At 40.8% G+C, this 17,030-nt stretch overlaps 2 protein-coding genes across 2 annotated transcripts in view; one reads left to right on the forward strand and one right to left on the reverse strand.

The window, feature by feature from the left end:
- BTD (biotinidase) lies at positions 1-16,576 on the reverse strand. The gene is made up of 4 exons (XM_081969837.1): positions 16,439-16,576; positions 3,182-3,392; positions 2,416-2,565; positions 1-1,322 (listed from the first exon to the last, which is right to left on the reverse strand). The coding sequence occupies exons 1-4, from the start codon at positions 16,474-16,476 to the stop codon at positions 141-143; spliced, it is 1,581 nt and encodes a 526-aa protein (XP_081825963.1). The 5' UTR covers positions 16,477-16,576; the 3' UTR covers positions 1-140.
- HACL1 (2-hydroxyacyl-CoA lyase 1) overlaps positions 16,441-17,030 on the forward strand; it is a 27,184-nt gene continuing 26,594 nt past the window's right edge. The window contains exon 1 of the mRNA XM_081969836.1: positions 16,441-16,570. Within this exon, the coding sequence (XP_081825962.1) occupies positions 16,487-16,570 (84 nt within the window). The 5' untranslated portion in view covers positions 16,441-16,486. The remainder of the gene's footprint in view (positions 16,571-17,030) is intronic.

Here is a 17,030-nt window from a genome sequence, read left to right on the forward strand (position 1 = left end):
TTTTGATGAAATAATTCAACTTTAATCATAGTATGTTCCATATACTGTTTATGTGCCATAAAAGTCCAAAGGCTTTGAATAATCACATTGAAGAATATTTATTGGGTCCTTGCAGTAATAATTTTGAGACAATATTGGTATCAAAAACTATTTGTGTCCCTCTCATACCAGCGCCCATATAGCCCAGCTGTTATTAAACCAGAAGATCCTCCCATTTTGTACATGACATAGGATTTTCCCTCCCAGCCCAAATAGTCAGGAAAGTCTAGAGTGACCCCAGATCTTAGCAAGAGAGGAAAGATAAAAGTAGTACTGAAATTTCCTTGGAGCTGAAAATCTATCAATCCAGATGCCTCCGTGATTTCTTGCCCACAGGTTGAATAGTTAAGTCCACCACATTTAACTAATACACAGGCTTGAACATAGTATGTTCCATGCACTATATGCAAATCATCAAAAACTCCTAAAACATAAAGTTCATTTGTTTTTTCTAATTGCTTATAGATTAAATTACAACAAAGTGTATTGGAACAAACTTCTATATTTCCTTCTGCATTTAGTATGGGCATTAAGGTAAAATTATCATACATCATGATTCCATAAAATACTGGTAAAAATTCTTGGGATGGCTTTTCTTCTATTTTACAGTCAGTTTCTTGATCTTTATGGCAAATCTGTTTCTCTCTATAAAAATTCAAAGAACTCTTTTGACCATTGTGGGACATTGCATTGTTTTCCATATTAGTTTCATGATCTGATGTAATAACTGGGATTTCTGCAACTATAAGTTTCCCGTTAATGCTTTCCATATCATAATGAGTGAAAGATTTTGATGGTGTATATATACCACTGCCTGTCATGCCCAAGTCAGGATGATGGATATTTGCTGCCAAAAGATTTATTTTAAAAGCAATTGCAAAAGCTTGTTGAAATTCTATAGCAGACAAAAGTGGGAGTTGATTCATCCATGCAGTAGGATATGCCACCTGGGTTATGTTGCATTGCTTTATAAGATTTACAGCTGGCTCATAAAATAAAATATCAAAGCAAGTAAAGATTCCAAATCTGCCTGCGAAAGGTGTATCAAAAACTGTATAATCAATCTCTGGTGGAGTATTAAAGGCATACTCAAAGTATAGGTTTTGTTTTCTGTATTTGGCTATCAGTGTGCCATTGTCATTAAATACTACATTGGTATTAAACTGATATCTTCCATCTGGTGGACAGTGGGGATCACTTTGCATGCAGTGCTCTTTAGTTCCCAAATTTACAACTAAAAATATTTGGTTTCTCAACGCCATACAGCTGAGTTGATGGAGAACCTATAAAAGCAAAAGGTTTTTAAAATATTAAAAATTGAATGTTATCTTATATAAAAAATAAAAACATTTAGCTACAGTATTGTGTTAACTGACTATTGAATTACCATATTTTTCGGACTAAAAATGCTCCAGATTATAAGACGCACTTAGCTTTTGGGGAGGAAAACAAGAAAAAAAATCTGCCTCTGCCTCCCAGCAGTTTGCCTCCTTGCAGCAAATAGCCTGGTCAACTTCAGCACAGCCTGATTTAGCACGAGCAGCTGATTGCAGTTGGATCTGCCTCCCGGATAGACTGCAGTGATTCCTGTCGCCTGGAACAGGCCAAAAACAGGACGTGCTCAGGCCAACAGTGGGGTGCACAGAGGCCAAAAATAGGATGTATGGAGGCCGAAAATGGGGCACATGGAAATGGCAATGGGTAGCAAAGGTGATGGGTGGTGACAGGTGTTGGCAATCCCTGCAGCCTGGAACAGCTGATAGGCATTATTCCGGGAGGCAGATCCAACCGCCAATCAGCTGCTCATGCTAAATTAGGCTGTACTGAAGCTGACCAGGCTGTTTGCTGCAAGGAGGCAAATTGCTGGGAGGCAGAGGCCGAAGTATGGGGATCAGTGGTGGGATTCAAAAAAATTTACTACCAGTTCTGTGAGCGTGGCTTGGTGGGGGTGGCATGGCTTGGTAGGCATGGCAGAGGAAAGATACTGTAAAATCTCTATTCCCTCTCCACTCCAGGGGAAGGTTACTGCAAAATCCCCATTTCCTCCTGATCAGCTGGGATTTGGGAGGCAGAGAATAGATGGGGCGGGGTCAGTCAGAGGTTCTCCAAACTACTCAAAATTTCCACTACCGGTCCTCCAAAACTGGTCAGAACCTGCTGAATACCACCTCTGGTGGGTGCTGTAAGGTGGGGGGGGGGCTTTGGCAACATTCGCTGTATAAGACACACAGACATTTCCACCCACTTTTTTGCGGGAGAAGTGCATCTTATACACCAAAAAATACGGTAGGTACAATTTTAGCTTTTAAATGATTTTTATTTGGAAGAATGCATTAAGAAAATAGAGGAAAAAATTACATTGATTAAAGAAATTACCTCAGTGTCATTGAATAAGTAAAATTCTTTGCATGGATTCCATGTCAGAGAATCCAGGTTTGGAATGAAATCCAGGTAAGGATAAATGGATGCCCTTGTGAAGTTGAAACCCTGAATTCCATCTTCAGGAAAGATAATTATTTGGGCTCCCTAACAGTAACAAAAAATATTTATCAGCCAAAGACCAAAAGTGAAACAAAATGATTTGTTTATTAAATAACTATGGTTTAAGGCATATAATTGCTTTCATTAACAAATAATTACATAATTATGGAGAAATTAATAGATTGTATTTGTATTTTAATGGAAATTAAATGGAAATTATGACTGAAACATACTAATTTTAGAAACGAACAAATCTATGTTATGTAGACACAGAATGCAACCATTCCTTCCTCAAGCACTTTATAGGACACCTAAACAAACTCTTACAGTATAAGTATAAGGCATCTTGTTTAACGTCACATATTTAATTAATCTAAAAAAAAACACAGGGGTGATCTAAGATTCTGGGAACTCATAATAGAAACCAAGGTGATAATCTCTTAACAGTCCAAATATCTGAAATCTACATTTTAATAACTTAATGACTATAATACTACCATACTGCTAAATAATACTACTGTATTATGTTATAAAATTGAAGCTAATCTGTTCACTGTTATTTAGGTCTGTGCCAATTTAGAGTGTTACAATAAGATATTTTCAACTGACTTCCAATGGTAGTCAAATTTTATATTAAAAATGGCAAAGACTAATATTCTACCTGTTTTGCTGCATTAATTACTTGCTCTTCATAAATGTCTAGATTCATCTTCATTAATTGTAATGCATTTTGTCGATCAATGATGGCCGCTGGATTGGGATTCAGAATGGCATGATGTTCATATACAGCAGCAACATAATGTTTTCTTCTTTGAATATCTATGGAAAGAACTTGATGACCAAGAACAAACAAGATGACACTTGCCATGAACCTAAAATGAAAGCAGATGAATATGACCATGACCAATAACATCCTAGATCAGTAATGTTGAACCATATGAGCTTGCAGTGTCAAAAAAGCATAAGTTACCTGACTCTGCTGGAGTGTTAACCCCTCTCCTCCCAGGTCAAAAGAAAAACAGTTCATAACAAAGTGTCACTTTAGATAATGTTATGGGTGGCATGTACAAAAAAGAAATGTAAATATTTTTTCAAATTTATCTTTGCATCTAAAGCAGCTTTACATCACATGAGGCTTGGAAATGTCAGAGATGCTGTTGTGTAGCCTTGCAGCCTCCAAAAAAACAACAGAACAAGAAGCCCCTTTCTTGTGTGACTTTTGGATGCTCCAGAGGGTTTGGGGCCCATGTGAGAACATACCTTATTTTTGTGTGGCCTTTTGAGGCTTCAGAAATTCAAATCACACACTTTGTGGAGGCTGCAGAGGCCACATAAGAATGTGATATGCTCTTGCATGGCCTCCACACCTTCTTTAAGTCACGTGAAAGGGCCTGCTCTTGCACAATATCTGCAGCCTTTGAAAATTGTACAAGAACCTTGCAGACAGGAGCTGACGTTGCAATGGTACAACGTGTAATCTCAGAGCTCCGAGATCGCAGTTGATACTTTTGCCGCTGGATGGTCCTTTTGGACCTAAACCACCCCAAAGAGACAGTGACAGGGAAGAGTATGTCTTGCTGATCTCACGGATATCGCAAAGTCCCTGATTGATCCAAGAGAATCTCTTCTTGCCAGTGACAGAAGCGCAGCCAAAAGCTGCTGAAGTTGGGACAGCTCCGCAATGGGAGGAAAGCGGAAAGAGAAAGTATGTCCATCTGGTGAGGAAATTTTATTGTTAAAAAAGAGACTGCCCCCAAAAAATCAAAGCTAAATTAAACTTGTAAAGAAAAGAAAAAAGCAGCGAAATTAAGCAATATTGGACAGTGTGCTATCCTTTTTTTAATGGATGGAAGTTTAGCAAATATTTCCTACTTTTTAAAGTGAAAGTATTGGTTTTTCGTCTTCTATTTCTTTTTTTACCTATGGATTAAATCTTTTTCTTTATTTTTATAATATTGATTTGGATGGGCTTTTTCTCTTTATTTTGCTCCATTTAAGAATTTTGTTTCTTTTAAGCCTGGAATATAAAGAAGATATAAAAGGAATATAAAGAGGGTAGTAACATCAGAAGGAAAAGAAGTTACACTGCCACTTGGAGGTTGGAGGTTGAGTCCTGGAAACATTGCTTTCTCTTTTTTCTCTTTGATCATTTTGACTTTGCACTTCAAAGGCTTCAGCTTGCTGACTTCCGGTTCCGGCTGCTGATCACGATGGGCAGGCTCTGCTCGCCCCACGCTCTTCTGGTGGGCTTCCCATTATTTGGGGGGCACCGGACACCCTGGAGGGGCTCCTGCCGAAGGGGCAGCGTAGCGGGGGATCCCCTGAGTCGGCGGCAGCCAGGGGGGCTCCTCGCATCGCCCTAGGCACCAGGAGGCATGATGGGGAGGCGCTGCGGCGTCTTCGTGAGGAGGCAGCTGGAAGAACGCACGATCTGAAGGACGCAGTTGCTGTGTGGTGAGGTGGAAACTTCCCCCCGTTCCCTTGCTTGCTTGAAAAAGGAAAAAAAATTGCCAGCTGCTTTTAGAGTCATTTTCAACTCGGCTTGGAGAAGCGTCACTGGAGGGAGGGGGATTCCCCCCCCCCTCGGACAGGCGGCTATAAACGGTTTCGCCCTCTGCTCTAGAGGAGGAGGAAGGGGGAGAGCCAAATAATGAATTCACGCTCATAACAAAGGCGGATTTTGGATTGTAATTTTATAAATAAGGTGATGATCTGAAAACTTTGGAAACTTTGAAAACTTTTTGTTATGCCTTTCAACTCCGAAGCTGGCAGGGCAAGATGGCACACTTCCGTCGTCCTCACAGACACTGAAATTTGACTCCACCCATAGAACTTCAGGCATCTAGTCTTTGTCTCCGTGACACTCAGATAAATCTCTTGTTATATTGGACTCGCTTGGAACAAAGGATTTTATTACTCTATTGCCAGAAGCTATAACTAGAAAGAGCTCCCTTCTGTTTGGACTCTTTGCCTCCTAATCTCTCTTGGCGGTTTTCCTCTCTAATTGTTTCCTCTCTGTATTGACTTTGTACTTTTTCTGCTCATCACAATGCCACCTAAAAGACCACCCCCGGGGAAGCCGGGCTTTGCTGTCTCCGCCCCGACATCTACAGTATCCAGTCCCAGTGGACAACAGACCCTAACCTCCCTGTTACAGCCTAAACCTTCTGAAACGGACTTCCAGCAGATGTTTCAACAAATTTTAAAGGGACAGGAGGACATAAAAAGTCAACCTAAGGAGATGAAAGATCAGCTTAAAGAGAACCAAGACCAGACGAGTAAAAACTCACAGAGACTGGATCTTTTGGAGGAGGGGACGGCTGAGATGAGGGGGGAGGTGAAAGGGGTGCAGAAGGGGAATCAAGAGCTTGAGATCCACCAGATGAAAACGGAATTTGAAAGAATGTCCTTTTTCCTTAGGTTTCAAAATGTGGTTGAGGCGGATGATGAAGATTTAAGGGACATCATGACAAACCTTTTGGCTGAATATATTCAAAAAGAAAAACAACAGATGGGGTGGGACTTGGATCTGGTTTATAGAGTAAACTCAGCATACGCTAGAACACACAATGTTCCAAGGGAGGTACACATTAAATTTCTTAGAAAGACTACAAGAGATGAGATTCTGAGTGCACAAAGGGGGCAAGCTTTGAAATATCAAGATAGAGAAATAACCATTCTGAAACAGATCCCTAAGAAGGTGAGAGAGAAAAGAAAAAACTATTCGCAATTAGCGAAGAAGTTATACCAGAAGGGGGTGTGGTTCAGATGGTTGATGCCTGAAGGCATGTTAATATTCTGGGAGGATACAAGAGTTAGAATCAACACAACCACAGAGGCTCAGGCCTTTATGGAAAAAAATAAAGTACTCCTAGATAAATCCGATGATTCTACACCAGACCTACAGGACACAGGAGGGGCCGGAGCCCGGCTGGCGGGGGGAGAAGGGGCAATACCAAGAAAACTCAGATCACAAAAATGAGTAAGAAAATCTGCTTGATATAAATTGATTGAAATTATTATTTGAATTTACATGCTGACAAAATATTGTTACCTAGTATTAAACTGATTTATGTATAAATGGAAATTATGAGCACGGGGGGTGGGGACACCTCCTACATGTTGTGACTGCCAAAATTTGTAACTTATTCCACCACCCCTTTCCTTTTTATTTTTTTAAAAACCAATAAAACTTTGTTTAAAAAAAAGGCTTCAGCTTGCTTACAGAAGAGATAAGGAGAAGAGCATGGGTTGTTTATACAGGTGCTCTTTGGTGCTCTTTGGCAGCTGGAGAGAAGTGAAAACAAAACCTTGTTTTGAAACTAGAGTGGCAGTGTTTACTAATTGGAAGTATGGCACAACACCAAAAAGAAACCATTACATTACAACAGATTATGCTTGAAATTCAAAAATTGTTAGAAACAACAGAGAGAATTGAGAAGAGATTGGAAAATATAGATTGTAATGCAGTAAAATTCGATGGAAAAAATGAAGATATCCAGCAAATGGAAAAAGTGGAGGTTAGAGTCCTAAAAACCCAAGGAAAAAATGAACAAAGAGGCAAGATAATTGTGGATACTGACAGTGAACTGAGTGTGGTTGGAGATGGAAAAAGTGGAACATGGAAAGGAGCTCTGCCCCAGATTTCAAGGTATAGAAGAAGAAAGAGAAGAATTGATTGATTCAAGGAGAGAAACTTTGACAAAAGCACTACTGATAACCAAAGATAAGCTGATTAAAGAAGCTGATGGAGGGTCTTGATATTTTACAAGATATGCAAAAAGCAACAAGTTGCGAAGAGAAGTCCACACAAATTTGATTAAGGAAATAACCAGAAGATTAATTTCATAAATGGAAAAATACATAAGACTGCACTATTGCTGGAAAGACACAGGTTGAGATATGAAAACTAATAAAATATTAGTCAAATTTAGTTAAAATTAGAGCATTATGTTAAAAATGAAGTGATAATGGATATAGTTAGATAAATAATTGATAATGATAACAATGTACACATATGTATTGGTTTGATAAGAGGAAATTTGGTATAAATTCTAAATGGTGATCATGAAAGGAAATTTAGAAACTCTGTTATGTATAAAAGCTTATAATATAAAAAAAGGGTAAGTCAAATTTAGTTAAACTAAGACCAAAAAAATAATAATGAAATTATGATGGATAGTGTTAAATAAATGATTGATAATGATAATAATGTAATATTTGTATTGACATGATAAAAGGGAAATTGGACATAAATTGTAAACAGTGATTAAGAAAGGAGGTCTAGAAACTTTGTTATTAAACATAATTAATTTTTATTTAGAAAGTGTCATAAGGATGTAATGTTGCTGGATGATATTGAAAATAGATAACGGAATGCCATCATGTGGTTTTGATTTAAATTTTGGAATATTTTATATAAAGGGACATAAAAACAAGCATAGCCATATGAAGATTGAGGTATGATGATAGCAATATATATATAAATATATTTGATTTAAAACATATAACTTGATATGAATTGTAGGTGATGACTGTGGAAGGGATGCACAACCAATTTGTAACCAATTGGCACACTCTTTACAATTTGTAATGGAAGATATTTTTGTGGTGTTTGTTGTGTTTTGTCTGTTTGTGTTTATTCAAAAATAAATAAAAAAATTTTTTAAAAAGAAAATTGTACAAGAACCTCCTAAACCAGTGATGGCGAACCTACGGCACGCGTGCCACAGGTGGAACGCAGAGTCATTTGTCAGGGCACGCGAGGCGCTGCCCTGTAAGCTGGCCAGCGCACATGCGCGCGCTCGCCAGCTGAGTTCACCCTTTTTAAAATCCATTTTTCACCCTCCCCAGGCTCCAGAGGCTTTATAGGAGCCTGGGGAGGGCGAAAAGACCCTCCCCCACCCCCCGGAGGCCCACCGGAGCTTCATGAGTTTCTGTGAAGCCTCCAGAGCGTAAAAAACCGGCCCTACGGGCAAACCGGAAGTTTGAGAACGGACTTCCAGTTTGCTCAGAGGGTCATTTTGAGCGCTCCGAAGGCTTCAGGAACCATCCGGAGGCTTCCCTGAAGCCTTCGGAATGCTCAAAACAACACTTCGAGCAAACCAGAAGTGTCATAGATTTGCCATCAGTGTTCTAGTTTCTCTTTCCATAAATCTGGGGATTTCATGTCAATTAAATTAAGGGAACTAGATTGTAGAAGAGAAACTAGTTATTAACTTTTAGTTTTTTAAAAAATTAAGCTTGACAAATCATTAGTGAGCCTCAGCTTCAAAGATAATCTAAAGTTGCAACCAAGAACATACAAAAACAACGATACCAAATAAAATTTCAAAGACATACAGCATGGAAAGTTATTTGTCCATTTCATAATGGACAGATCAATTCAATATTTAATACAATTTTCTTAATACATTTTATACAATAACATAACAAGGAGACAATAAAGCAGAATGGTTATTTTGGGCAAAAATATATATCACCTAATATTCAAACCACATTTTCAATATAATATTCTCTAAAACGGTTGGGATTACAGCACCCACAATTTCAAGACAATGTGAGTTGAGAAAGTTGACAGTAGTACACCCAACACGTCAGGAAGCTATTAGATTGGGAAATGCTATTGTAATAGATGTGATTATTAGCATAAGCTATTTTAAAGCAAGTTCTGGCTACACTGTTTTGGCCTCCTGTAAGAATGTTCTCTTCTGGTAATTGATTTACTTGCTCTAAGAGAACAATTCAGCTGCTGTTTTGAACACACAGAAGAGTTTGAACAGCTTAAACACAAGAAGAAATGTTCCTTTGTGCAAAGCCTGTTAAAAAATACAGATGCAGTTAGAGTGTGTGTAATGTAATATATTACTATATAGACGAGCGATATATGATGTTATTCTGCCCAGGGAAAGGATACACTTTTAATTACTTGTTGCAATTGGTAAGGAAGGCACATAAGAAATATATGCTATTTTTATGTATATTTTTATTAAAACTTAAATAAAAATAAAAGTAATGTTTTTATTAAAACTTAATATAATATACCAATAGAGAGTAAAGAAGAAAAACAAAAAGAAACAAACAAAGAAAAAAGGTGTAATAAAGGGGGGAAAGTTAAAAAAAGAAAGAAAGAAAAATATATGAAGACATAGGAGTATATGCCAACTCATGAGCCTTGTTAGACCTGTCTCTGTGAAGCTGTTACGGTACTTAGGAAATCACTTGGGAAATATCTTTTAGCAACATAGACTGGCCGAACAGCAAGTATGACAGTACATTATTATAAGAATTACCCATACTTATATAATGATTATCATGAAGACCTCCAGCATCAAAGACTTCTGGAAGAAAATAAAGGTGAAATTCCATTAAAAAAAACTTATCAGGATTCTAGCCAAATGTCTGCTGACATTGGCTTTATTTGATAGGCCATGCAATAGAAGAAAAACGGTATTTACACTGTTGAAAATGTGTGTAGCACTTAGCAATAGCACTTAGACTTATATACCACTTCACAGTGCTTTACAGTCCTTTAAGTGGTTTTCAGAGTCAGCATATTGCCCCCAACAATCTGGCTCCTCATTTTACCAACCTCGGAAGGATGGAAAGTTTATTAATTTCTTAGCACAGATGGTTGTGATTTCTAATGACATTTATAAAACAAGTTGTTTTAATTACTGTAGATTTGGCAACACTTAGCTAAGTTTCAAAAGAAGAAAATTGTTTTTAAAATTCTTGTTTGATGAAATGGAAATCTAACCTCACTGACTTTGCAAGTTATTGGTTCCTCTACTTTGCATTGTTCCATTGATTGGATTTTGGTATCAGAGTGCAAACATGAGGATTGATCTCAAGAAATTATTGGCTGGGGATCTTACATACATTAGGATGACATTTGCTATTATGTAAACATCTCCCTGCATCCCAACCCTTTAATAGGGGTTGTTCCTCTATCCTGGTCCTATTAGATCTCTCGGCGGCTTTCAATACCATCGACCATGGTATCCTGTTGCACCGGCTGGAGGGGTTGGGAGTTAGGGGCACCGTTTTACGGTGGTTCGGCTCCTACCTCTCCGGCCGGACGCAACGTGTGTTGGCAGGAGAGCAGAGATCGACCCTGAGCCGCCTCACTTGTGGGGTGCCACAGGGGTCGGTTCTCTCGCCACTCCTGTTCAACACATATATGAAACCGCTGGGCGAGATCATCCGTGGCTTTGGGGTGGGATACCATCTGTATGCTGATGACACTCAGCTATACATTTCCACCCCGAACCACCCCAACGAGGCCGTCGAAATGATGTCCCGGTGCTTGGAAGCCGTACGGGTCTGGATGGGTGACAACCAACTCAAACTCAACCCCTCCAAGACGGAGTGGCTGTGGCTTCCGGCTCCCCGGTTCAACCAGTTACTTCCATCTCTGGCCATCGGGGGCGAGCAACTGGCCCCCATGGAGCGGGCGCGCAATTTGGGCGTCCTCCTGGATGCCTGGCTGTCCATGGATGACCATGTAACAGCCGTGGCAAGGGGGGGCGTTCCACCAGGTTCGCCTGGTGCACCAATTGCGCCCCTTATTGGACCGGGATTCCTTACGCACAGTCACCCATGCGCTGGTGACGTCTCGCCTGGACTACTGCAATGCTCTCTACATGGGGCTTCCCTTGAGATGCACTCGGAGACTGCAGTTGGTCCAGAATGCGGCCGCGCGGGTGATTATGGGGAGGACTAGGTACTCCCATGTAACACCTCTCCTGCGCGAGCTGCACTGGCTTCCTGTGGTCTACCGGGTGCGTTTCAAGGTTTTGATTACGATCTTCAAAGCGCTCCATGGCACAGGACCTAGTTACCTGCGGGATCGCATCCTGCCCCATACATCCCTACGACCAATCCGCTCACACAGAGAGGGACTTCTCTGGGTGCCGTCCGCTAAACAGTGTCAGGAGGCGATACCCAGGAGCAGGGCCTTCTCTGTGATGGGCCCAGCCCTGTGGAATGACCTCCCCCTTGACATCAGGATTACTTCCGATCTCCGCTCCTTCCGTGTAAAGCTCAAGACCCACCTTTTTCAATTATCTGGCCTGGTTCAACCGTAGTTTATCCTTTCCTCCTGACAGTCCTTTTAAATTTGTACTTTTATTATGGGGTATTTTTAATGGTTAATTTTATTATTATTATTGTGATATATGTAATTGTTACCTCCTCCGTGTATGTATATGTATGTGTATGTGTGTATGTGTATGTTTATATGTATTTATGTATGTTTTTATTGTACGCTGCCCCGAGTCCCTTGTGGAGAGGGAGCGGCTAACAAATTAAATTTATTATTTATTATTAATAAATGCACTGAAAAAATATGAACAGAATCCACGGTTTTAACAGGAACTGTATGCAAATTCTCTTTCCAGTTTAACACTAACATGTTAAAAGTTTGTTTCATATACTAACTACATTCAAAAGTATTGCTTTTTTATATCAAATATGGGGAATCGGTGACCTTTTAAATATCATCAAAGATATATCATAACAAGTCCAGCAAACATAACCCATGGGCAAGAACAGTATCTGCAAGATTACAGATTTTGTATCCTGGCATACTTTTTGAAATGTAATAAGTAAAAAAAAATCACAACTATCACAACTAACAGAACAATATGAAACTGTTTTATTACTGGTTAATGTTACTACTAGCTAATGTAAAATTGTTTTTCATAGTCTGTATGACAAGTAGAAAACCAGATGTTCAAAAAACTACCAGTCAGTTAAGGCAAACCCCCCCCCCCAAACCTGAATGCGCGTGTCGTGATTTGTCAAAATGAGTGCCAATCTTTCATGTCAATGGAGTTAAAACATACACTAGGGATAAAGAGAGGCTAAAAAGAAGGTAAAATGGAATTTGCTCCCTGTAAGTGAAATAAAAATTATAGAAAAAACAAGAGGCCAAACCTAACTGAAAAGTAGTACATACCATATATAATCAGCAACAACCAGAAAAAGTAGCAATGTAAACGACTAAAACTGAAATAAACATTTAAGGAGAAATGTGTAAAATATATTGTTGTATGTCACTAAGTTGTTTTGAACATATTTTTATCCTGGTTGTTATTTTTGTAAAATATATGCATACGGGTTTGTTTCTAATCAAAGAAGAATGGAAATTCTAGAAAACTTCAATAAAAATTAAATATGTGGATTTAAATCTGACTCAAACCTGTAGCATTATATTGGTAACAACTTTATTTTGTAAAAAAAAAACCACCCTCCTATGGATTAACAAAACTGATAATCTAGCCTTCTCATTTTCAGGTTAATAAGACACAAAATATTTTAAAAATCAGCTATATTTATTGTTCAACTTAACTAATTATTGGTAACTTAAAACCCCAGGACTTCTCTGTGGCAATTATTTTCCTTCCATATGTTTTACAATTGTTTGTTGGCATTACTTGATACCTCACAAGCATTCTGCCTGGGGATAATAAATCTCCAGAGCAGAAGGGAGAGGCACCTTGTTAGATATTAGCTTCAGTTATAATGGTTTCCACCAAGGTCCTCTGTTCCAGCGGGAACAGAAGTTTAATCTCATTGGTCAAAGGATCGGACAGCTCCCTATAAAAGGGCTGCTGTCAGACTCAACCTTTGCTGGATTATTCTTACTTGTGTTATAATAAAGAGCTGTTGTTACCGTTAGCCTGTGTGTGCCTGTCCATTACCCTAACACTGGTGACGAGGATGGGATTGGAAGGCAACTAGGTGAACCAAAAAAGAGCGTAGCAATCCAGCAAGTACATCCAGCCCGGAGCTCAGCACGGCTTCGAGCAGCCATTTTTGAGCGGCAAACTCAAAACGCCCTCAGAACACAAAATGGCCATACACACCCCACCAACTCCATGTGACTCAGTCACCAAGTACTGGGACTCATATATGCTGAGGTTCGACTGCTTCCTCAAAGCCAACGGCCTCATGGGCCTTTCTGAAGGCCGCAAGAAGAACATGTTCCTTGGTTACTGTGGATGGGAAGTGTTCGAAACTGCCAAAGACCTGTCAGAACCAACGCCGCTACAATTGGTCGCTTGGTCTGGGCTCCAGCAGATGCTGAGAACCCACTACGCTCCCAAGCCATCTAAGCACGTCCGCCGGCACGAATTTAATATTTGCAACCAGAGGGAAGGCGAATCGATCAATGAGTACGTTGCGGCGCTATGAAAGGCCGCAGTGTACTGCGAGTTCCGAGACCTAGATGAACTTATTCTTGACCGCATCATATGCAGTGTGCGGAACATTAATTTACAGAAGAGGTTACTTGCCAAATCTAACCTCACTCTACAAATTGCCTTAGACGAAGTCAGGGCATCAGAATCAGCCATCAAGTCTACAGAGACCCTGCAGCATCAAAGCACTCTGCAAGATGCTCGGAAGAGCACACGCATACATCGCAAGGCTGCAGAGGCCAAGAGCTCTGAAGGTGAAGAAGATGACAGCTGCTGCATGCACAGTAGCCGCGCCAAGCCGGCACGCGAATTTGAACCACAACTCCCGGCTAGCACTAGCTGCGGCGGAGATTATGCCCGATTGGCTTGCTGTTTCCGTGACGCTATCTGCCAGCACTGTGAGCAAAAGGGGAACATCACTAAAGTTTGCAGAAGCGAGCACCTCATGACGACCTGGCAGCCAAGAAGCCGAGCTAACCACCAGCAGAGGCCCAACCAAGGGGCATGGCAGAAGTCGCCACGGCGCTCAGAGGGTGACACCAGAGTCACGTACCACACCTCAATCAGCCAAGTCCGCACTAGGCAGCCAAAAAAGCTGAAGGTCACAGTCCTCATCAAAGACTCTCCATGCGAGATGGAGATCGACACGGGGTCATCACTGACCATCATGCTGTGGTCTACACTCAAGCGGGCTATCTCTAGCCTGAAGAAGCAGCATCCACGTGGCCCCGACATCTGCCTCCGCGATTACCAGTGGAACCGAGTCCCCATCGTGGGCCAAGGCACCTTCCAGGTGCAATTCAAAGACTACAGCAGCCAGTTCCCAGTGACAGTGGTCAGCAGGGATCTGCAGAACCTCCTGGGGCTTGACTGGTTCGAAGCCCTGGGGCTAGAAGTGACCAGTATCAAAGCCTTGAAAGACGAGAGCGCCGAAGCAATATTTAAGGAGTTCGAGGACATCTTCGGCACCGGTCTGGGTAAATATGTGGGGACTCCAATCTCTTTTAATTTGGACCCCAACATAGTTCCCATAAGGCTAAAGCTCAGGAGAGTATGTTTGCTCTCCGCCCCAAAATTAATCTGGAAATTGACAAGCTCGTAGGCCAAAGAATCCTAGAGCCGGTTGATCATGCATGCTGGGAGACCCCTATAGTGACACATCTCAAATCTGACAGGTCTGTCCACATCTGCATGGACTACAAATGCACAATCAATAAAGCGTTACAACAAAGCGCTTACCCTGTACCTATTGTACAGCATTTATTATATTCATTAGGCCCCGGCAAAGTATTTGCTAAATTGGACATGGCGCAGGCATACCAACAATTGCCTGTAGATGGCGCTATGAGGAGGCGCAAACCATTGTGACGCACAGGGGTGCATTCAAATGTCACCGCCTGCAATTTGGAGTTAGTATCGCCCCTGGACTGTTCCAAAGCATCATGGTCCGTCCGACCTGTCCGAAGAACACCCTCCGACTGAACTGCGCAGGTCAAGCAGAGCTACGAAAAAGCCCGCCTACCTGCGTGACTATGTTACTAGTACAATTATTCCATCTAAAAGGGGAGGGGTGTTAGATACTAGCTTCAGTTATAATGGTTTCCACCAAGGTCCTCTGTTCCGGTGGGAACAGAGGTTTAATCTCATTGGTTGAAGGGTCTGACAGCTCCCTATAAAAGGGCTGCTGTCAGACTCAACCTTCGCTGAATTGTTCTTACTTGTTGTGTTATAATAAAGAGCTGTTGTTACCGTTAGCCTGTGTGTACTTGTCCATTACTTGATCTAACACACCTAATTTCCAATAAACTGTCAAACTCACCACATGGATCAACCCCCACAATCCATATTTGCTCCCACCCTTTTGTCTCTGTAAACTGCTAAAAATCTGCTTGTTCTTCAGTCCTTGGAAAACATTCTTTTTTTTTCTTGTTTTTTTTTAAATTGTAAGCTGTACAAGGTTGCTATGGAGATGGATGTCCTTAAAAATGAAATAATAAATCAAGTATCTGTTCCTCTGAAAGAAATATGTGTATTGGGATAATATATGTTATTCTAAATTTCTTAGATATAATACAAAGAGAGTCTGCAATATTTGTTATCCAGATTTTAACTCCTAATTTTACATTCACTTGTTTCTTAAAATATTCTTCAAGTTCAGCATTTCAGGATAGTTTATTTATGAATTTATAAATATAGGCCGTACTCATACATCATACTGACTGGCACCACCCTTTAGCAGCCAAAGGTTATGTTCATTTATCATGTAGGATTGGGCAAATTCAGAAAAATAAGTCAAATTAATAGATTTAGTTCAGTGCTGTAGTGCTTAAGAAAGTCACAAAACTCGTTTTCGTTGGGATGTACACCTTCTTTATTGTCACATATTTCAAGCACACTGCATTACACAATCGCTGCTTTTGACTTCTTCCACAGATCCCTGAACTAAAAAACCCTTGGACTTTCTCCTCTTCCCAACAGATTGGCAAATAATGAAGGGTAGTGGGTTGGCACAAGCCGGCCAATCAGAAAATTGATCTGACACGTCCTCTTGTCACGTGACCAGCCGTCAAATTCAGAGGGAGCTGCTTTGACATTCCTGGGGCTGCGCCGTTTCACAAGAATCTCTGTAAAACCACGCCCACAAGTTCGTCAATGGCTGGCTTTCCCCCCCAAACCCTAGACTAGGTTTTTCCCATTGGTTGAGAGAAACGTACCTCAGCATAAATGGCGGGGCTATCGTCCTTGTCTCCATTCCACCGAAAATGGCCTCGCAAAATCTGCTATTGTTGGAGGAAGATGAGGTCGTCAGCGGGGCTCAGCTTATCGCGGAGTCCCTAAAGATACAAGTAAGAGCGCTGGGTAACTCCGAGTGTGGCTTCACCCTGAACAGCGGGATGGGAAAGACCATTTCGAAGTGCCGAGGGGTGCCGAGTTGTGGAATCAATTCCAAGAGGCGGGCAAAGCGATCAGAAGATCTCTGCCGCTGCTAAACTCCTCCCTTGCACGGACAAAACTTGCCTCTGACGCGTTTTGTTTGAACGGTTTATTGAATAAGCCACAATGGAGTATATTGACACACTGTACAGAGTTTTTCAAACTTGGCAACTTTAAGACTTGTGGACTTCAACTCCCAGAATTCCCCAGCCAGCTGGCTGGAGAATTCTGAGAATTAAAGTCCACAAATCTTAAAGTTGCCAAGTTTGGGGACTCCTGCTGTACAGGATCAATACGAAGAAAGCAGTTTATATTTCTTGTGCGAATCAGGACATAGTGCTGTTAATCTTAATCAAATGGCACGAAACAGAC

Source organism: Natrix helvetica, assembly GCF_964273705.1.
Source record: "Natrix helvetica genome assembly, chromosome: Z".
NCBI classification, from domain to species: Eukaryota; Metazoa; Chordata; class Lepidosauria; order Squamata; family Natricidae; genus Natrix; species Natrix helvetica.

Bases quoted from the DNA above. Each gene is read 5' to 3' on its own strand.
- BTD (XM_081969837.1), bottom strand. From the start codon at position 16,476: ATGGAGACAAGGACGATAGCCCCGCCATTTATGCTGAG. The intron at 3,393-16,438 runs GTACGTTTCTCT...CTTTCATTTTAG, and splicing joins GCCCCGCCATTTATGCTGAG to GTTCATGGCAAGTGTCATCT. The intron at 1,323-2,415 runs GTAATTTCTTTA...TTGCTTTTATAG, and splicing joins ACTTATTCAATGACACTGAG to GTTCTCCATCAACTCAGCTG.